This window comes from Gobius niger, assembly GCF_951799975.1.
Source record: "Gobius niger genome assembly, chromosome: 17".
Lineage (NCBI taxonomy): Eukaryota > Metazoa > Chordata > Actinopteri > Gobiiformes > Gobiidae > Gobius > Gobius niger.
In genome coordinates, this window is record NC_136868.1 from 25,274,586 (window position 1) to 25,298,306 (window position 23,721).

At 41.3% G+C, this 23,721-nt stretch overlaps 1 protein-coding gene across 3 annotated transcripts in view; it reads left to right on the forward strand.

The window, feature by feature from the left end:
- Nucleotides 1-23,721, forward strand: part of lrp8 (low density lipoprotein receptor-related protein 8, apolipoprotein e receptor) — a 229,001-nt gene that overhangs the window by 117,873 nt on the left and 87,407 nt on the right. For all 3 annotated transcript variants that reach the window (XM_079575575.1, XM_079575573.1, XM_079575574.1), the window contains exon 4: nt 5,757-5,885. In XM_079575575.1, the coding sequence (XP_079431701.1) occupies nt 5,757-5,885 (129 nt within the window). The remainder of the gene's footprint in view (nt 1-5,756; nt 5,886-23,721) is intronic.

Consider the following 23,721-nt stretch of genomic DNA (forward strand, 5'->3'; position numbering starts at 1 on the left):
TCATTAAAAGTACCGTAAATGCTCTAATATAGGCCGGGGCCTTTATTTACTCAAGGGCATCTAGGACCAGGCCTTTATTGGAACCAGGCCACAATTAGAGACAGGCCTTTATTTCTATTTAAGCAAAACGGACGACCAGGAAAACGAAGAAAAACGAGATTTGTGTCCATTTGCACCTAAAATATGGGTAATATTGGTATAGGTTCATTTATTAATTGCAAACACTCTTCCAGCGGCTGGAACATTGACGCCTTTTATTTTGTCGGGACAACAGTGTTTCGTTGCTGTGAGTGGAACATTGACATCAATGTCACTGCAGGTTTCGCTTTTACCGCGGACTTGGATTATTTGTTGTTATCTTGCGTAAAAGGCGAGTTTAGACGGAGCGTTTGTGTTTGTGATCGATCATGAGACTGACCCGAGAGAAGACGAGATGCTCGCGCTGATCGGAGGAGTTATTTTGAGGCGTGGGACTGACCTGCACACGGAGCAGCTGGACGTGCTTTGAAGACGCGATGGTGACTTTATTAAAACACAACATTTGTTGCCTGCCCTGTTTCCAAAAATCCCCTCGGCCCGGGTTCCTGTTTGTTTACTTCCTGCACGTGAGTTATCATTTACACAAATATGAGACAAATTCCTAACATGGGGATTATTTCTACTGCTATAGTTTCTAATAAAAGCCCCGGCCTGTTTTAGAGACCGGCTTTAATTTGCCTCCGCCAGCCACGAACCCGGCCACTGTTAGAGACCCGGCCGCTAATGGATATACAGGCCAGTATTAGAGAATTTACGGTAATATATTTGTGTGAGTGTTTGGTTCAAGTGCTTAAAACTGTAGTGCTGCCCCCTGCTGTCCTGACTGAATTCTTGATCATTATTGGCCTCTATTGACTGAAAAATAATAGAGCACTGCTGCCTCATTAATATGCATGACGACTCTCATTAATATGCATGATGTCATCAAAAGTATCGATATCGGAATAAATCGTATCGTCCCGCAAAATATCGCGATATATTGGAAAATCGATATATTGTCACTCTCCTCGTCAACACGCATAGAACTGTGTCAAACAGCTCACGTACAGCCTGCCTTATCTGGCATTCCAGGCCATTTCAAACATGCATAATGCTCTTCGAGAGTGACTGAAAGAGGACGATTTGCCTGGCATATCCCGCATTATCCATCAGCGCATATTTACCGCTGTTCAACTGGTCCCTATAGTGCTTCTGTTACTCTGCATAGCTCCCTATAGTGACCCATTCACTCCGCAATCTTTTCCGCCATCCAATGAATTGTATGCGTCTCCTGCGTGTATTCACCAGCATATAGGCATATTGTCGAGGAGAGACGCAGCTCTTCTTTCACTCATTATCACCGGTCCGCACGCCTCGCATCGGTATTCATATTCCCCTCATGCAGTGACCTGGTGGAGGTCTGCGCTTAAGAGCTTCCCCCGTCGGCTGTAGCGAGTCCTAGTCTGCAAATGTGCTACTCAACAGGAAATGGATTTTGTGCCGTAAAGGTTCCGCTTTAGACAACCCATCCTCGGTGTTTCTTGTAGAATGACTTGGAGCATTATCTGTATCCGAGAAAATACTTCATTTAAATGTGAAACAAGCCAGGAGAGAGCACAAAGCCAGAAGGTACAAAGGTTTTAAAAGCACGGAGGATTGTGATTGTTGAAATTTGATGCAATGAAATTCCAATCACATCCATGCATTTCTATCTGGGAATATTCTCATTCAATCTGAAGACTTCTCATAGAGTTGCTGTACTTGCTGTAATTATACAATGGGAGGTTCTTACCTACTTCTCAAACCCAGGTGGTGCCTTTTTTTTTGTAGACCAGGGCAGTGTATCTAACAATAGAACAGAGTGGAAAGCTATAGCTGCTGTAAAAGTGAAATATTAGCAACTGCTTTTTCTGCAACAGCGCTGGAGAGGGAGGAAATGCTGGCACCATCGGACAATTCCCAGTGTCCCTCAGCAGGGGTCTACTTTGGAATGGAGACACAGCAATTTATTCAAAAAAAAAATCATAATGGAAAAAAAGCGAGGTATAAGAAAGGCAGTAAAAAGGGATTGGATATCAAAGGATCCTGTAGGTGCTGTTGAATCAGAGGTGGGCAGAGCGACCAAAAATTGTGCCCAAGCAAGACAGTTTTGAGGAATACAAAGTTTCATGTGCAGTGCACAATGAATAGTTTTTGGTTTAACTTGGGTGCTTTGACGATGACGTTCATTTCTGATTGATATCTCACGCCAGGGTCTTTACTGCTGGTGGTGGGGAAGAAAGAGAGTCAGAGGAGGCTGATTGAGGGAGAGAGTGCATTTTATATTAGCAGTAGAAGCGATTGTTTGAGAGGCAAAGGTACTAACTACTTCAGGCCCCTTAGCTTTGTTACTTTTTGTGCTATAACTTAATAACAATAAACAATACCGTATATGTGTTAAGAAAGTGATGATATACAGGATTAGAACAAGTTGTCTCCAGACTATAAAACTCAGAGGATCTTTATGGAAATCTGTGTGACGTACACCTGAGTGTGGGCTGACTCAATATGCCCGATTATCTATTGTGTTCTTTCATCTTCCACTTGTTCCTGGACAGCATAACTCGGCGTTAGGTATTATACTCTTTGGTGCGGCTGCTTGATTATAAAAAAAAAAGAAAAATCTTTATTTTATTTATTCTTTTTTATATATATATAAAAAAAACAACTATGCAAAACATTTTCTTAAAATATGCTCACGTTTCTATTGAGAGATACCTGCCCCCTGCTGGCCAGCCCTCACACCTGTCCAAGCAAACAGAGTCGTGCGGCCTAATGACATCATCACACAGCGCTATTGTTTTTATGTCGGACCAAAGCCTGAGCTTTTAGCACTTAAACTGCAAAGGGAACAGAAACAATCATCAAAGCAGCTGAGATCTGCTCCTGAAGAAGAGTTTTAGACTCTTCTATTAAACAAAACCAGTGCCTGGACAAAGGATATCAAGGCTTCTAAACAGCTCAACAGTTCTCCTTTCAGCACAAGGGGAGCACTTTACAGTAGGGTTGGGCGATGTCCCCTTAATTGGCCGTTGACGATGTTTACAGTGAACCATCGTGATGGACAATGATATCGTCCATTTCTCATTATAAGCATTTTTTTTTAAGACATTTACATAGCCTATATATATGCTGCATATTACTATGTATGTTAGGAAAATGTGAGATTGCAGGATAAATGGATCTAAACTAAACATGATCTGAACATGATCATGGAACACGACTTTTGCAAAAGAAATGTGTTAAAACTCGAGTCTGAGAGGAGAACGACTTATTCAGAGTGTCAACTCCTCCTCAATACCAGTGCTCTTATCACACTAATACAAATGTAAATCGGAGCTTATTATTTGCATTTGCTCAGTTTTAACGTAATGTTTAAGAAACAGTGGGTGAACGGGACAATATTTAGAAGTTTGCGTCGTAGCTACGTTTTTGAAGCCGCTCCACGCGCCGCCCGGTCCGTGAGGTGTAACTTCGTAACTCCTGCACCGCGCCCTTTTCTCTCCTCTCTTCTCTCTCTCGGTCTTTCGTGAGAATAATCCAAACCCATGCACGCTCAGCTAGCTCCGATGTGAGAGCCATCTCGTCATTTTAAAACGGTTTAAGTTTCCGTACGACGCAAAGCAAAGCAAAACCACGCGGTGTTAAACTCTGAGCTGCAGAGAGAGAGAGAGCCCCACAGCGCTGCGTCTTTACGTTAATAATAACGGCTAACACATCAGGGCTTCTGACAGGTACTGACAACCCTATTTTACAGTGGCGTTATCTCGAGCTAGGTATACAAATATTAGTATGATATTATTAACAGTTCTATCACGCTGCGCTGGTATTTCAGCTGATCAGACGTGCTCACACAAATCCTTAATATTCGTTTTTTCTCGATTATGCTTTTGTGATCGTGCCGTGTAATATTCGAAACTGTCATTGAATTTCATTTAATTGCACAGCCCTACTCTTCGGATTGCACTTTGGATTGTGGCTAAGCCTAGGGCCGGCAATTAAAAACGCAGGGCAAGACAGACAGCTATTCACTGCTCTCATTATACGCCCAATGTACACCCGGCACTTCTCCTGTCTTTGAACATTGGGAGGAAACAGAAATCAGGAAGTCTCCCACTGGTCAAAAAATGTATAATTGATGAAGCTGACTTGACAGTGTTGTAATGTATTGCAGGTCGTGTCTCCCTGTAGTGCTGGTATGTGTGCATGTACAGTGTGCGTGTGGCCTGCTATGGGACCCACTGTAAATGTGATGTATTGGACATGTGTGTTTGGGCCTCCCACAGCAATATAGCAGCTAACACGAGCAGGAACAATGGCCGTCTCTCCTGTAATGGGTTCCGGGGTCCAGTGGGAGCACTTCTCTTTTGCTTACTCCGCCTGTGTGAGAGTGACAAACTGATCGACACATCAAAACAGCTTTTATCGAAGCTGCAGTAACCGGTGTGGATAACAGGGTGGTGAGAGGAGGAGTTGGTTCGCCTAAAAAAGGGGGGAAAAGATTTGGCGGATTTTGAAAGTTCAAGTGATTGTAGTAGTTTAGCAACGCTCCAGGTAATGTCAAGTGGACTTTTGGAAAATTAAGGTTTGTAAGAGCATGAATGTCACTGTGAGAAAGAGGAAATCAGGCCTGCGAGAGTTTCAAGCAGTTCACATACGAGAGCCGTTTGTTCACGATCCAAATGTCTCTGTTGTTGTGTCCTCGGGGAAGACATTTTTTGTAACCGTCTTGAAATTGCACTTCCAGCATTCAGGTGTTTGTTTTTTATCGTGTGGTATCAAAACAAGACTTACAAAATATAAAATGAGAAAATTGAAAAATTGAAGAAACATTACGATGAAACTGACCTTTTATGCATTTTTCAGTTACATTACCTTTCATGTAGGCTGTGTTTTCAAAATATGATGGATAAGAGCTCAATGAATTTTTCAATATATCAATCAGTAACTTTACTTGATTTAATATATACTCAAGCTTAGACCATTGTGTTTATTTTTGTTTCAGTTAAGCAAGGTATAGCTACATTTCTAACTATATTCCTATTAAGGAAAATCTGAAAGAAATGAAAAAGTGTGGAGCGCTCTTGGTGCCTCTTCAGTGTTTCAGTGTTTTTTTTAGCTCATAAGCTAGCTGTTTGTTTACTTTTAAAAAGCTGCTCTCTTCAGGACCATTATGGACTTTCTGCAGTAAAAAAAAAATCCACCAAACCCCACAAAAACACGGCAAAGATGTACAAGAGCATCTAGTGAAAGTTCGCAGAAAAGGCAAAAAAACACAGCTGTACCACGAGAGAGGGGGGTTGCTGCTTGTTTACACGTCATTTTACTGGATCCCAATATATTTGAACAAGCATTTCACTTTTCAGTCCCCCTCACTCCTTTTTTTACTCAGTGTGTGCTCGGAAAGCGTTAGCATGCATCTTGATTTGTGCCTCTTGTTTTCCTTTCACAGTTGCTTTTCCGTCGCCCGTCGAGTGTCTGGGTAAATTGCAGTTCTCTGAGGGCAAATCGATTCAAGCAACAAGATAACCAAGTTACCCAGTAGCTCCATTGACTGTGTGTCTCCTCCGTCTGGCCCCGGCCCTCCATCCCTCCCTCTCGCTCCGGCACCTCTGTCTCGTCTGTTCATCTTCCTCTCCCCGACTTCCCGTTCACTCCTTCTTACAACCGCTTTAACCCGCCCTGCCTCCTCTCCGCAGGCCGACAGACTTGCCCGCCGGAGAAGTTTGATTGCGGAGGGGCCACCAGCAAGTGCGTATCGTTGTCATGGCGATGCGACGGAGAGAGGGACTGTGAAAACGGCGCGGACGAGGAGCAATGCGCCGCAGGTAAGAGGTTTTGTTTACTCGCTTCGGGGGCTATTTGGTAGCAGCTTTTTTTTTCACCACCATCGGGCTCAAATCAAGCAATAAAACTATAGGAGACGACAGTGGCACAGCGGGTAAAGCGTGCACTCACAGAGGGTTTCTGAGTTCAAACCTACCAAATGTGACTGACTGGTTGTGACTGCGAGGACAAGATTGACTAAAGAGGAAATTACCCAATGTTATCTTTAATATATAGAACGCCTCAATACAGCTGGACATTTCTTGATATAATTCAGTCAAGAAATGTCCAGCTGATTTGATTTATCTATCTCTGAATTTGTCTGAGCGTTGTTGTTTTAATTGAGGCAGCATTTGTAGCATTTGTAGGAGTGTTTGTACAGTTTGTCTTGTGACTGGGAGCCATTTTCAACACCTGTCACTTTGCCACCTGGCGGGAATAGTGCCACAAAAACGCTGGTTCTGGAGAAGGAACCTGGTTCATAGGGGGAAAAAAAGAGTTTTTAAAATGTTTACACCAACTCTTAAAGCAGAACTAAGTAACTCATAGCATGTTGTTTTTTTTAATTAATTAATTGTCCGTGAGAGTAGATACTGTGCTCACGGAAAAGACAAAAGGAGAGAAGGATATTGTACATTGTGCCACAACCCAATTACAGAATGGAGATAATTCTTTTTCACTCAAACTCGGCTGTAAACGCTGCTAAAGTGGCGCTAGCCCACAGATAGCTTTGCCCGTTAGCCTGTTAGCTTCTTCTTCGTGATTCCATTAGTGTGTATTGCGCCTCCGAACCGGTGCAAGAAAAGTTGCAAGTGTGGTTCTCTGGCCAGGACCCCCCAATCATCCCATCAACACTGCTATTACCCCCCCAGAGGGACTACGGAAAGGATTTATTAAGGTAAACAAGCTACTTAGTTCTGCTTTAATAATGGCAGCTTTTCTTGGAGCTGGGTAGTTGTCAGTTTAGCCCTGTGTTTAGCCAATGACAAAGATGTGGATTAGTCATGTGACGTTCATGACCGACCGGCTCCTTTGAATGGCTCTTTACGGGGAATGGTTTGATTGTGAAAAGAGCTGGATCTTTCTTTTTTTCAGTCAATTGTACACTGAGTTGATTTACGTGTGGCAAAGGTAACACATAAAGAAATGATAAATGTCTAAAATCATTGCGTAGCTTAAAAAATAAACTTACAGGGGTCCAGACATTTGTGGATAGTATGGGGACTGAATGATGAGTTGGAAATGTATTACGATAACATTTGGATTTATATGCTTTATGTACTGTAGTTTTATTGCTGCTGTGTGATGAGGAACAATCTTACAAAAGACTGTATTGGCACATTTTGACCTTGATAAACAACTTCAAAATTCGAATTGAGAGATTTTCTAAGAGGAATAGGATGTCCTGGTTTTATATCAACAAACTTGTGACCGATGGCCGACATTCCTGCGCCTATATCTGTCGATAGTATCAGGCCCTACCTAATGGGAATAAGCATATAAAAGCTTATTCTCTATTCATTTTTTTTTTTCTTTTTCTTAGAAGCTCTTATCAAGCCGTGCAGGGGCTTACGGAATATAATTATTGGGTGCAAACTTGGGTCAAACTGCTCATTTGCCATTGTTTGTAAGCTATTGAATTCTTAATAAGCTTGTGAACAAAGGTTTGCGGGGGCTTTTATTGTTCCAACTTCAAGCCGCCACTTTGAAATGTAGTTGTCTTGTGGGATGTTAAGTCAAAGGTCTGCAGAAACAAGCCGATATCTTTGAAGTGAAACCTGTTGGAGTTTTACTTGGAAGCTGGGGGGAAAAAAAGTATGAAAGGGTTACGCAACAGCAGAGAAAGGATAGATTTCATCAGATTAATGAAAAAAGAAGCAGACAGATGCTTTTAGACTTTCAGAAAGAACATGTAGTTGTGTGATGGCAGGTCGATGAAACGAGGTATCTAACTTTGAGGTTTACCTTGGTTTAAGCGCTGTTTTAAAACTTGTTGGAACTTTGGCCAGCACGCTTTTGGAATGAGTAATTGTGTTTTGGTAAACAAGTTTTCCAATTTGTTTTAGATTGTGATTTCTCTGTTTAATTCAAGATTCAGTTCACAGAGAGTGCTCTTTTTAATGATGTCCAGGAGCGTCAACAATTGAGAGAGGCGTAAAATAACTACAGACACACTTCCTCCCTCCTACCTGCATGTGAACACTCATTTCCCTCCCGTATCCTTTCCCATGTTGGGTGATTCTGCGCAGGTTTGGTCTCACAGGCTGACATTAAAGCAGCATAGAGCCCATTGATTTTCATCAGTTTCAACACGAGGCCGACAGCACTATCGATTTACTCGCGGTGACACATGCATACACAACACGCATGTACGACTTGTACAAACAGCCGTCCACGCACCATTTGAAACCATAAAGATGGATCGCTGCAGATCGCTCTTTTATATGAATCTATGTGCCTTCTGCGCTTTCCCTTGACCGCATGTTTACATGAAAAGATGTTATTGGGCCGATGTACAGCTGCACAATAAATCACGGGCGAGTCAAATCCACAATTCAAATTTCTGCAAATCACAAAGATGGCAGGTTTGGGACCAAATTGGTCTCTGAACATATATAAGTTTGCACCAGGAAACAAAAATATACCTAAAAATATACCTAATCATCACAATATCATGTTTGAATAATGAACTGATTCAGTGTATCTCCAGAGATTGATATAGGAAATCATACATTCAAGCCATTTTCTCAAAATTTGTTTTTCTCAACAATGCAGTATCTCCACGTCAGTAGCTCCTACAGACTTTAAACTTTCCAGCCTTGAACTGAACTATATTTTGAAGATTTTTTCAGAGGGATTTTTCAATATCTAATTCCTGGAAATGTAGAAAAACAAGCCAAAATTACATTTTTTACAGATTTTTCCACAAAAAAAAAAGCTTATCTCAAAACTAAAACATGATATCCAAAATCCCCTCTGGAAAAGACTGTAATGTATGTCAACAAAATAAATCCATAAATTGAATCTGGCTCAATCCATTAAACAGATTTTGTCACCGAAAAGATCATTAGGCATAAAACATATTTATATATGAAAACATAAAATGGTGGAAAACTTGCATGTCATATTTATGTTATTGATCGACAGAAAAAGTTTCAAATTGATATCTTAAAAAAAAAAAAAATCCCTATTCACCTGCAATGTCTCGCCTTAAATATTCTTTGCAAATTCCAAACTATCCTGTCTCCATAGGGTAACAATATTTATAAACTCATTTAGTTGTAGTGTGTGTGACATTCTTGGAGGTCAAAACACGTACAAGCGCCATGGTAACTCTTGGTTTGAAGGCTTCAGGTTAGAGTTCCTGCACTGTGTGAAGCACTACTTGAACAAAAGAAAGGTTTGAGCTTTGATTTTACATGTTCTCATCAGAAAGGGCTGACTCTGAAATACGAAAAGTGAGCCTACATTTAATTTATTTAAGATTCACTAGAAAGTGCTAGCTGACAGTTAGCATATGGCGTTAAAAAGGGTTCAAACTTACCCGCTAGCTTAGTTGCTATGTTTAATGAGTGTCACAATGGGGACTCCCTCAAAGTAGTGTCAACAAGAACTTGACAAGGAACTTTATCTTATAAGGTAGAACTGTAGTGCTTACGCAATACGATACCTGTTAAAAATAGTTCGGAATATTACTTCTTCTTATTACTTTCCTGCTGTTGTTGAGATTTGAATAACTCACTGTGATGTGTTTAGGTTTTCATAACTTTTTTGTTGAGAATATAATTGCTGAACTCATGTGAACCCTCTCAATCTCTCACTGTGATTATGAGGGAAATGACGCATGATTAAAGGAGTCCGTGTGCTTCAGGGCGGAGATATGAGTCGGTTAAAACGGCGGGAGGCCATTTTGTTTGTTTGGGCCTGTCCCTGGCTGATTGTCACTGTGACCTGAGCCATCTGTTCTCTTCTACTATAATTAGAAAACCAGCTTATCAGCCAGTGTCAGGGATAATGGTGTTGTGTCTAAGTCAGTGTGATAAACGTTTTGGGCCTTTTTTTTCTCTGTAAATAAAACTCTATTCAACATAAATCTCATTTCAAAATAATGTATTCATCTGGAGTTACCGTTGTTTTCTTGTATTGTATTGCACTGTTTGAAGGGGCAGACTTTCTCACATGTAAACCTCGACTTCTCGTCTCCTGACCGTCTTCTCTGTGTCCACTCCAACAAATATAATAGCACGAGTGATCACATCAGGGACTTTGGGGCGGTGAGACCAAAGCACTGTTGATTACTTCTCTTCCCACATGAATTCCATAGACTTTTCACCTTTTTATTTTTTTTTTTTACATGTATAGGGTATAGTGTGTGGTGGTGAATGATGAATGATTTCTGTGCAATTCATCTCAATAAGCAGCGGAATATACAGTGAAATTCAGTTTGGACTTTGGATGAACAAAATGGAAACCTATGCGCGTTAAATGCTACTGCGCTGGAAATCATTATTCTTTGTTTAGGGTGACATTTATTCATCTATCTTGTTAATGTTCATGATAAAAAGGAGAAGTTGCGGTCGATCCTAATGTGTGCGGACAGTTAGCAAGCCGGCTAGTCCGGGAAACTAGTCAGTGTTCGTTAGCCATGCATTTTTCCTATCGCCATTCATTAGCACTTAGCCGTCAAACATCGCCAATGATGAGTGATCCAGATGTTTTAAGCTGTTGTCAACCATCACCCACATTTAGGTGAGGTCAGCGTCCAGTTAGAAATCATGGATCAATATACAGATCTTTTAAGATTTCACTTCAGATAAGAATTAGCATATAAAAGTGGCTCAATGCTATATCATATTCACTCAAGTTTCTGCTTTTTGTGGGGTAGAATACACATTACTGGCCACTAAACACTAGAGGTCGACCCATATGGGTTTTCTAACACCAATTTTGGGGATTTTATATTGACCTATAACTTGGCCGATTTTTCCAAATGTCTGGTCTATAATCCTGTAAAAACATACATACTTGGCCAGTGCAACAGAAGGCAACTTTATTTTATTAGTCTAGGTGATTCAATCATGGTTTCTGTCTTTGATTAGTTTCCACACTTGATCAACAATGCAATTGCTGGGGTTAAAACTAACTCAGTGATTGAATTCTCCAAGTTCTGTGCTTCAAGCTGACATGCAGCTTGTCCATATCACTGAGGCTTAGCAAAAACATTTTTTTTATCAAATGTGTAGCTAATCAATTTTCATCGGGAACTCTCTATCACTTTTGGTCTCAGGTATCGGCTTTTATCGGTGCTAGATCAGCCAATAGCTGATATTGTAAAATCCCCGAATATCGTCCCTATATATCGGTCGACCTCTACTAAACACGTTAATATACAGGAAATTAACATGTCATACCTCGCCATACGTTAACATAAGGACTGGCTTCTCCATTCATTTGCATGGGGACAGAACAGGTCCGTTAGCTAACAGACGTACACATTTGTAGCAAATGGCTCTGACTGCTGAAGGCATTTCGGTTCTTTCTATTGATCATCCAAACGTTTATAGTGGTGCATATTAAGAAACTGAGCGCCTCATGGGTTGACAGTCATACGAACACAGATATACCAGAGTTATCACTTTTTAATGCCTCTACAAATGTTTTTAGTAAAAAATTAGTGCCACGAGATAAAACCGTAAAAGGCCATCTATTATAGAAAACGCTATCTCAATGGCCGCCGCCTGGGCGCCGCCATGTTTATTTCCCATACCGACTTTGAAGCTAAGCAGGAAAGTGCCTGGTTAGAACTGGGATGGGAGACCGTTCCTCCGATGCTAAGCAGGGAAAGGCCTGGTTAGGACTGGGATGGGAGACCGTTTGGGAACACCAGGAAGCCTGGCGACAGTACTGAGTGTGTGCGTGGTTGGTGTTATTACATCCGCGGCCGGCCCCCACGTGACGAGTCCCACAGCTCGCGGGCATTGGCCACGGGTCCATATGGACCGCGGTGCTGCTGTCCGAGGACAACCCGCCGTCACAAAAACGCGAGTGCACGCGATCTGACTGCCGTGCGTGTGCGCGCGTACAAACAGGGCGATGTGTGTGTGCGTGTGTGTGTGTATGTATGTGTGCGCGTGCGCATCCAAACAGGGCCATGTGTGCGTGTGCGTGTGTGTATGTGTGTGCGTGTGCGTGCGTGCCCAAAACCTCCTCAAACACGAGCCTCTAATCACACGCGCTGCTCCGACTGATTTATCCTCCGTGTGCGTAAAAGCGAAAATGACACTACAACTTAACGAGCGCATGGCCTGCACTGCGTAGTTTTTTTTCTTTTTATCTTTTTTTTTACTTTGCTGCTGTACCATTTGTTTTCTATTTTGCTTTCACGTATTGAGCCCAGAGGTACATTTTATTCTAAAGCAGGTTTGAAAGCATTGCCAATTTTATTGTAAGGTTATAAATACTGTCTAACAACGATAATTAGGCTATTTCATTTCAAAACCTACTCATTATTTTTTGCATTGTAAACTACCGTGATGCACCAAACCACGGGTCCTGCACTTTGAACCAAAGCGTTAGAGCTGAACCCCTAATATTTATCCATAATTATTCCACTGTCTCTTGAATTCTATTCCCTGAGTTTAGCGAAAATATTGTCGTTGTAGTTTATAAGAAAGGAGCACGGGTGCATCAAACACTCCAATTGCAGTTTGTTTGACTTTTTTTTTTGCATTCATTCTTTCACTCATTTGTAGTGGCCATAGCTTTTGGCATGGGTTGGGAACCACTGGTCTACAGCTGCACTGTGTGACGGGTTGGACATTTCTTTGTAATCACTCATAATCTCAGAATATCAACTGTGGAGACTAGAGAGGCCCGGCCGAAGGCCGGGTCTCAGCTAGTTCAAATAATAAATGACAATCATGCCTGATCTTCGGCTTGCAAGATTTCAGCTTCGGTGGAGAAATACATTGGAAGTCGCACCATTTTGCTATGAGCTTTGTCAACTGTACAGAACATGATCAAACTTTCCGATAAAGGCTGATTTAGAAAACATTTGCAAGTAAAAATGCACAATTTTGCAATGGCTTTGTTGTGTGAAGAAATCGGCTGTCACGCCGAATTGTTCCTTCGCAGTATTACTCTTCGCAAATGGATTTTCTATCTGCCAGACGGAGGTGCTAACAAACAAGTGATTGTTCTATGTAAAGATAGCGAAGACAGGCCTGATAGGAGCCTCCATCGGAAGAATTACCATTGGCTTCAACGACAGTGGCGACGTTTGTCTGCACTGAAATAATGTGTCTCCTCCTCCCACTCGGTGTTGAGGCAGCGGCGATAAAGGCCGAGCCGAGCGGTGCTTACTGGCTCTTAGTGCAGGCTCAACTCGGGAAGTGCAATCACGAGGAATATTACAACATTTTCAATCATAGGCCGTGATGCTGTTGGCACAAAGGATACAATGGGTTTCATCGTGCTTCAGGTCACATTCCCTCGCTCTCAATCATAGTAGTTGTAAAATGCACCTCTGTGGTTAATTCCATTCATTAAACTTTTAACCACACAATCCCTTAGGTCTGCCACAGACTCATACAGCTATCATTCCTATATATAATCTACGTCTCTTACGATAACACATTTTAAGTGTGATGTTGAGGCAGGAAAATATCGCGAATAAACAATGCCATTGACTCTAAAGCAGGGGTGCCCAAACTTTTTGTCTCCGAGGGCCAAAATGAAAAAAGTGCCAGTGGATCGCGGGCCAAACACGGCTGTCAAGCGTGAAACACATATAACTGCAAATAATAATAGTTACTTTATTTTTTTCTTTCGGTATATATTTGCATCTACACAAATAACATGCTACATTAAAACAAAAGTTAACTATGTTCTAGTTTTAGTTGAACAAAATCAACAATTGTAGCATTATAGTGCAAAATGTAAACAACATAGTTTTACAGTAGCCGACCTACAGTGACTTTACCTCATTCATTTGTGGACTCAAAGAAAATGCCACATTTGATCATTTTCAAAGTGTCAGTTCAGCATAAATTCTTTTATAAGTCAAGTTTTAACATGAACCTTTGCTGATGTCAACAACCTTTGCAATAAAAGTTGGAAAACAGGGAATGTTGATGCTACAACGCTCTGTGACACTACAACAGTGTTTCCTTAACTTTGTGAAAGGAGTGAAACAGCGCCCCAAATTTGACGCTGGTGGCCAAAACGTGTACTGCATCAATATTTACAATTGAGAATGAATGGGATAGAGTTGGTATTAACCACCCTCTGGCGGGGCAACAAAATTGTTCCGGCGGGTCATATTTGGCCCGCGGGCCCCACCTGCTCTAAAGGTACTGTCAACTTTCAAGCATAAAAACTACAGTAAAGCCATGTTCTAAAAGTGCATTATCACATCCTAAAATACCACACAAGCAGCAATAAACACCAAATATAATGTAACTCAATTTGCTTAGGTTTTAAAAAAAAAAAAAGGAAATGGAAAAAAAATAGGTGGAAAACGCCGATTTACAGACAATAACAAAGCTGTGGGAACCCAGGGTGCTGAGGGTGCTGCAGTAACCCCTGGTGGATAGTTTGTGCATTGAAAGAAATATTATTAAATAGGTATTAAGCACAGAAAAAGTCCCTCAGCACAAAAATAAGTTCAAAATAAGTATTGAACCCAAAAATGTATGGCTTATCACTCATTTATGAAGCAATAGGTCGAGAAAGTCATTATTGTGACAGCCCTATTAACGTATATTCAATGCAATCCAAAAGAAGTGAGTTCATACTTAACATAGACCTGGTATTTATGTATATTAGAGTCTAAAACCGCTGAAATGGCGAATATCAAACTTTTTTTTTCTTTTTATATATTACCACTAGTTTCCCCACTCGAGTGAATCCAGCGTCAGTCTAATCTCGTCTAATTACTAATATTCCACCTCGCAGCGTGCCCATAAACTCTCCCTAATCATCGCCCGCTCTGAACTCTCCTACGCACACTCCATTTTTAGCCTCTCTCTCGTCTTGAGTCTCCCTTCTCTCTCTCGCCTCCCCGTCACCTCTCCCCTCACCTCTGCTCTCCTCCCTTGATGATGCCCCTCTCCCCGCCCCCCCCGGTAAGACCCTCCATTACTACAGCAGGCGTTAATTATCCCAGCTAATTGAGCATATCCTGACGCTGAATAAAACATGCGTGCGGGACGAGGGCTCCTTTATTGCGTTTAGAGAGCTCCTTTGAAGAAAGTTATGAAGCTTTAATTTATGCTAATGTGGCGAGCTGTTGGTTTTAAGTCCTCCCACCTCCGCGCCGCCGGCTGTGTGCCCAGGTAAAAGCGTGTTTATTCAAAAGAAGCGCCCGGCTTATTGTCTCATGTGGGAGATATTAATATTGCATATGGTGCCGAGCGAAAGGATTTAAAAAGAGAAATATCTTCTTTGTTTCATCAGAGTTGATTAAAAGGGGGAAGTAATATCCAGCCAGCTGTAACGCAACATGCGGGGAAGGTCTGTGGAGGCTTTGTTAGATAGGCTATGTTGTATTGTCTGATTAAAGCTTGTTTTCTTCTCCCTTTGTGTGTTCCAGCTCAGCACTTACTCAGAATCATGTGTAACCCTCACAACATCCATAGAGCTTTATCATCAAAACCAGAAGAACTGTTAAAGTCCACTATGGTTTCACAATTGGGCTTGAATGCCTATTCAGATTCATATTTAAGTAGTATTTTTAGGGCTGAAACAACTAATCGACGACTAATCGATTATTGAAATAGTCAACAACTATTTTAGTAATCGATTAATCGTTTTCTGGTTCACACAGACTCAAACAGAGCAAAAATTACATGAAAATGTAGTATTTTTTATGAAAACCTATTTTGTTTTTATAGCAAGTGTATGTAGTACACTTTGTACATTATACATTTCATGAATATCTGTTTGTGTCTCATCCAATCAGAAGCAGAATTAGCACCAAGAGCCTCCAACAAACATTTACTTTACGTTTACTCCATCAACACGTCCTCAAGCGGATCCACTCTAGCTTTATGTGATAAAAAAATCACCATTCATAGCCAAGCGACTAATCGATTAATCGTAAAAATAATCGATAGATGAATCGATTACAAAATAATCGTTAGTTGCAGCCCTAAGTATTTTCTGACATTACTGACATTTGGCTACATCACCGAGTCGTACGCTGAATAAATGTTCAACCAACAAGTCTCTAAAACAACAAAACAATCTTTTGGTTTTTGGATTGCGGTTTGGGAAATGGTTTGGAGTGGAGGAAAAACTCAAGCACTCAAATATTTGCTGAAGGGATGCTTGAAATTGGAGAGTGTTGTTGGTGTACACAGAGGTGAAGAAATGTTTTACATTGCAAATAATCAAAAGTTAGTGGGGATGTGTTAGCAAAGCCCTCCGGAATTGGTTTTATTTATCCGTTTGGTTTGCTTTTTTTCTAGTTTTTAAAAAATATATGGCTTTGTGCTTAGGAGAGAACGTTTCTACTTAATTTTTCCCTGTGGCTGTTTTCTTTTTAGCCTGTTCTTTACAAGAAACATGTACTGTGTCTTCTATTGGTTTTCCTCTTGGTCATATCTACATAATCCAGACATGAGCGTTGCAAGTCGGGTACATGTAGACTAGAGAAGCTACGATCCAGCTTTTCTGCTTCCAATACTGATACCGGGGATTTGAGTATGTGCCGATGTCCAATATTAACCGATACCAAGAGACTACCTTAAAAGTGGCTTCCTCTGAGTGAAAAAGTGAATGGCTCCTCTTTTCTCCAGTGTGAGATCAAGAAAGTCTTATCTTTTCTTGCAAACAATGTTGCATATCCATTATCGATTAAATCTATTAACAAACTGATTGATATTTAAGATATATCGATATATTTTTAAATGAGATATGGAATTAGACCATTTCGCATATATCTGGATATTTCAAATTCAGATGAGCTTTTAAGTTACCAAAAAGAAACAGGTGATCTCAAGCGGATTTTTAAAAAGTAAATGCTGCCCTCAGAAAGAGATTGACTATTTTTATTGAAGATTTTTTTTTTTTTCAATGTGACCTTACGGAGCTTAGTTATACAGTGTTTATATGACTTAACAGTTCATTTCACAGCCCTCACTTTGCAGAAAAAATATCGGGATATATATCGTATATCGATATTCAACCTAAATATATCGGGATATGACTTTTAGTCCATCTCGCCCAGCCCTATCTCAAATAGATTTATTAATATAGAAAAGGTCATCATAGAAATATATAGTCATTTTTCTAATAGAGTTCGACCGATAATGTATTTGTTCTAAGGCCAATGCAGAATATTGAGGATTTCGGCCAATACTGATATGCACCGCTGATATCGGCCGATATTGTAAAATACCTCATATCGGGCGATACATCGGTCGGGCTCTAATCATTACAACTTGCGCATTAAAAATATCTTGTATCTGTTATTCTTTAACAGCATTTCATAAACTAAAACACAAACATTTGGCATTTGAAAAGGTTCAATCATCAACTGGACTGGGTGATTTAACCTTTTCTACTATGGATGCTCCCTGGATGAATGAGAGCCTTCACAAACATAGGCTACTATGATCCAATGTAGTTTCTGTCCCAGCCTTGATTAGTTGCCGCTAGCATTATCATACTGGTGCTAGCCGCAGCACATTGTGCGGTGATCAAAAATACATTTGTGGAGGATAAAAGTAACTCAGCAATTGAACCTTCAAAATGAGCTGCAGCATGTCCATATTCACTTCACTTCAGTAAAAGTTGTTTTTAAAATGGTGAGAGCCAGAACAGGTATCGGTTCAGTATCGGATATTTTGAATCACTATCCTATATTGTACTGTTCCAGTGTAGGCTAGAGGGCAAAAGATTCCCCCCCAAAATTGACAATTGCTCAACGATAACTTTGTTGTTCTTGATCGTCTACATTGGACCAGCAATTACCAGCTTCACCGAGCTCTTCACTTTGCTGTAAGTGGCGAAGCCTTTCATGAGATCTCATTTAGCCTCCCTGAAAATTCCCTGCACACTCCTTCCCTCGCATCGCCATATTTACTCTGGCTGCTTACTCTGCAAACACTTCCCTTATCCCATTATTTGATAACACATCAAAAAAGGGCCAGGAGCGTCCACCTACATACCCAAATACAGCGTCTAAAATAGTATCCTAAGACTTTGCTTCTCTCATGTTGTCTTCACGCTACAAGAGAAACGCCGCCGCACTGTAGCCTCTCGCCTCAGAGTTTGTTCCTATTACGCTCTCCTTCATTTATAATCCCGACTGCCCTCACTGTGTGCGTAGGTGTAATGTAATGGAGCACTAACACATAAAAACAAGCCCGTCTCTTCTCAGTGCGCACCCCGCAGGCAGCAGCTACATCCCCGGCTTCAAACTAAAAACTCTGTCTCCACAAAACCGTAGCCCCTAGCAGGAACTTTCTCCCCCATTTCGAAACTCCCTTTGCAGACCTGGAGCGCTGGAGATACACAGGGCAGATCACACAGAGATGACAGAGAAGAGTTCTCGAGCAGAACTTATGAAGAGAGAAAAAAAAGAACTTCAGCTCACATTGGAGAGCGGAGAGCGGTCTGGAAGGCTGTAAACAAGAGAAACAATGGGGGAACAGGCATTTCATACAACCGCAGGATTGCCCCCCTGTCAGAAAGCTTTTTTCCTCCTCTTTTCAGACTTTGTTTCCGTTTAACTTGTGTCTTTGTGATGTAGGAGAGGGCAGGCGGTGTTGCTCCGAGTTCACACAGATGAGCCGGTCTTCTGCGTCCTTTTAATCGCATCGCTCTGTCACGTGAATTGCTTGCGCAGCTAATTATTCGCGTTCACATAGACAATACAAGGAAATCACTCGATGCTTTGGATTCATTTGATGTGAACATACCATAATAATAATAATGCTCTAATGCAAGGAAGTTGGCAAAGAGGAACATAGCAAAACTACTCTTTAAATGCTTTTTGTTTTTGTTTTTTTCACAAAGGACATTTTGCACTCACTGTCCTGGGTGGATAATCATATTTGTATAAGTCCAGATGGTTCTGGAGCTTTGGCTGCATAACCTTTTCAAGAAGAAAAAAAGTGATAAGTGACCATTTATGTGTGAAACTTGTCAGAGGAAAAAGTTAGCAAAAGTGTATTTTCTGACCCAGGGGTGTCAAAAATACACATACATTCCAGAGTATGTAAAACAAAACAAAAAAGTACATCTCTAGCGCATCACTGTGCGGAGTTATGAATTTTTAAAGAGGGGGTATTATGCTTTTTTCAATCACATAGCACCAGTCTATATCACACTACAATGATGACGAAACCTTCTGTTGGTCTGTAAATGCAGTAAATTAGAATAACTGCCTTGTATAAAATTGCTCTCTCAAAATGGCTGTAGTGAATGTCTTGAAATAGGCCTCTGTCTCTTTAAGAACCTCTGAGCCTTTCCGACACGCCCCCTCCACACGCTGTCTGTGGCATCAGTGGGGAGGGGGTTCTGCTGAGGAGCAGTGGTTGGTTACTCGGCTGGTGACGAAAGCTCGGAGGCGTCTCCAGGAGGTGGGGGCGTTCCTAGGAGGACTCAGGCAAAGCTATCCCTAAAATGGCCGCCATCAGAGTTTTTACAGATTACTCAAAAATACGTGAATGTGCCAAGGCAACACTTCAGGTATGTTAATAATGAGGGAATGACATAACAGCTGCGGCTGAAGCTAGAAGGTCCAGGATTCGATTCCCACCTGGACGGGGGCCTTTCTGTGTGGAGTTTGCATGTTCTCCCCATGTCTGCGTAGGTTTCCTTCGGGTACTCCGGTTTCCCCTACCACTAAAAACATGTACAATAGACTCCCCTCTGGGGCCAGGACTCCCCTGAAAAAGAGATTCTAATCTCAGTGGGACTATCCTGGTTAAATAAAGGTCAATAAATAAATAACATGATGTAAAGCTTGAAAAAGTCGATTTTGCATCGACTTTAAAGAATAACCAGAATCAGCTAAGGATATGAACAACACATTATATAGCCTTTTGGTAAATGGACAGTCTTACCATCAATAACAGCTTACCATCACCGAGTGTAGAGTGAATGAATAATGACTATGTAGTACTTTGATGAACTTGTGACACAGACTTATAAAGTGCAATACAACCTTATGCCATTGTTATTAATGAAGCTACAGTCAAGTTGGGGCTTTGACCAAATCACAGCTTATTATTATTCATTTATTGGAAACATTTTCTCTATTATAAGCAGCCCGCGACCTGCCGTGGGAGCTGAATTTCGGCCCACAACCCAAAATGACACCCCTGTTCCAACCCATTTTGTTCATAAAATAAGTGTAAGAAAATTAATAAAAAGTTCAAAAATACCCGCTCAAAGTTGAATGCTTTCCGTTTATTAATGTGATTATAAACAAAAGTCACCGGGGCTGAGAGCTGAACTCGCGCTCTCTGGCAACATCTCCTCCATGATAATAATCTGGTCTGATAATCGCGCCATCATCACGTAAACGCTTTGATAGGATTTATTGTGTAGATCTAATCACCATGCAAAATTACAATAACCCACATTAATATATTCATAGATTTAGCAGCAGGCAATTATGGAGTGTGTGTCAGCCACTGGTGAGGTTTAAGAAGACATACAGCTAGAAAAATAGATGCACGTCATATGTGTACATTTAATGAGGGAATTGTTAGGAAAGAATGTGACTGTTTTGATGAATTGCAATCTTTTATGTCAATACACCGCTCGAGGCACAGTGGGGCGTTCATTACAAGCCCTCTACGGTGAATACATGTCAATTCACGCGCGCCCCTTCAGTCCTAAGGTACTTAACATTTCATATGACTGAGATGAAGTTTGCTGTTTCCTTATTGCAAGTTTTCAGACGTCCTTCACTCGATTATAGCTCGCACGCTTTGCCTTTGACAGCTTGCTACAATGAGGTCTCATTTTCAATGGCTTTTCATACTTTGTTTGACATGTTCTGGCTCTGAGCGCAGACCGTTTAATGCGCGGTGGCAAACAGAATTTTAATAGAGGTTTGCGGAAGTCGCTTTGAGGTATTTTAAGGTGACTGAGTCCAATAACAGCTCATAATTTGCAAACTCTGCCAACATATACGGTGACATTTGCTCTTTTTCATGGCAATTTGTCTGCATTTGTCTGGTATTTGTGGCAAACAAACGGGGAAACAATAGAAAGCATCTAAAACAGGTGGATTCAGATCTGGTCTGACCCAGTGATAGGCAGAGGTGGGAGACTTGAGTCAAACGTCTTGACTCGAGTCAGACTCGGAGTCGCAATTTTCGGGACTTGAGACTTACTTGACCAAAGCTCCGAAAAGACTTGACTTGACTTGGGACTTGCTGTTTGTGACTCGAGACTCAATTTGGACTTGAGGCCAATGACTCTCAATGACTCGCTGTGACTTTGTAGTTATTATTTATTTGAGTGAAACTGTCGAAAGATCAGGATTCATTTCATAAAAGCAGCGCATCTATGTTTACATTATGGTAATTAGCCACATGCGTGTTCGGTTTCCCCACGGAGCGTTTTATCAATACAGCACAAAAAGACAGGAGGAAATACAACGTGTTTCTTTGGATGCATTAAAAGTTTTCTAAAGACAGTGAAGAGGTGGAGATTTCTGGACAGGAAAATGTTTGAAATAATTGGACTGTACCTACAGCGCAGACGGAGCCTCCAGAACAACGATAAGAGCTGATTAATCAACAGAAAGTTTGGGGGCTTTTTGGTGTTTTAAGGCGTTCACACAAAGCTGACAGCATTTCGTGGTTATATTACGCATCCGCACACAGCCCAGTGACAGCGGGACTGAAGGCTACACAGAAAATATATTTTGAGCAGGGGCGAATCCGAGTATACAGGGGCTGGTGCATTACAGGGGAACCACTGACAGAAAAACTGACAGAAACTAACAAAAATAAAAAAAATATTATTTTATGTTTATTTTTCAGACTGCAGGGAAAAGCAGCTCATGTTTAAAAGACTCTTTTTCGTTTTTTTTTTTAAGTCAGCCAACCCAGGCCCCCTTCCTTAAAATGCTGTCCCAGTAAGTTTGTACATAGACTGGAGCATTCAAAATATACATATTTTGAATTTTGTGGCGATTAAATATTAATTAGACTTTAAATCCAAATCCATTAGATTTTAAAAAGATTGATTTTAGCCTAAATTTTAAAAATCGTTTTAGCGTGAGAGATCACTTGTTATTTTCAAGATTAAACACGCTTTGAAAAGCTATGACTTGACTTGACTTGACCCCATGACCGATTGACTTGGGCTTGCTTGGGACTTGGACCTTCACAACTTGGACTTGACTCGAGACTTGCATTTAGTGACTAACTCCCACCTCTGATAGGTAATACCCGATAGCGACTGTTCATCTACCTCATTGTTTCTAGAAACAGTTGATTCACTCATTTTCTTTTTTGCCAATGGTGTGCACCAAAATAAACAGGGGGAAACCAGATTGACTTTTGATTCGGGATGAGATTCACTTCATCCCTTTGTCTGGCCCCACACTGAAAAGCCCCGTAATAAAAGTGAAAACAAATGCACCCTTCAAGTTAAGGTCACTTTGCCTTTTTTTTTTTTTTCGCGCTCCGATTAACAAGTGGCTGATTGCCGGCTGAAGTGAGCCTGATTGAATTCCAACTCGGGTCCCCGACCAAACCCAAAACGTTTTGAGGGACAAACAAGAAGGAACGCTGCCTCCATCCCTGGTTAAAAGTACTGCGGTATCCCTGACTCGGGCTTTTCGACAAACTTTTGGCATTAATTGCATTCCCTGCATTGCAAAAGGAGCATTTCCTGGAGAGTTGGTCGAATGTAGAGCCATAAATCCAAGTGTTTTCAGCTCGAGAGGAGGAGAGCACCTTAGCAAACTAAATTACCCACACGTGCTAGACTGAAGTACTGCCAGTTATGTCTTTAAGGTGCTAACACATAACAAATCTCCAGTCATCCCTCCTGTAAACGCTCCCTTTGCGACGCTGTATTCAATCAGATCACCTCGTTCTATTGTTCCTCCCCATCTCCCCTACAGCTTGACAACATGACGGACATATTAGATGCTTCTTCATTCCAATGACATGAACGCTTGGCTGGGTGCCTGGTAAACCTCATCAGCTGGCCCAGGCTCTGTGCAAAAAAACAAAAAAACAAAAAAAAACACTCCAATTGCCTCCCAAAGCCGCCTTCTGTTTCTCAACGCTGATAAATCTGTTGACTATTTTACATCTTTCTTTCAGTCGTCTATTCCATTAAGAGACAGTGGGGAAAGCGCTTTTTCATGTTACCGTGTTCTGGCAGGTCTGGAAGCTCCGGGGTCTGCCAGTCTTGCTTGTGAATGCGCGTGTTGCTGCTCGGCTCCTGCCCTCAACGCTTCAAAAGGTCTAATGTAACCAAAGCGCTGATAAACACTCGCAGTGGCCCCAGAGAGGGACGGCGTGTCAAGATGTCTGCCCGTGCACCATAGCACTCCCAGGACCTCTCTCTAGTCTTCCAGCAAAGAAATAAAAAAAATCTTTCATCTTTAGCTTTCTGCTGCTAGTCCCACTCTCTATCCCTCACTTTCTTGTAGCTCTTGAGTGATCAGACATACAATGAGAGGCACACAGCGGGTAAGGATTTGTGCAATAAAGTCAGATCCTTTAAAAATGCAGCAAAGTGAGAGCCTCCAGCAAAGGGCTACCCTTCCTCGTATCGAGGCTAATGATGCCTGGTACATAACTTATGCTACATTAGCCGACATTCTGGAAATGTATGCAGGCGGGCGGGCTA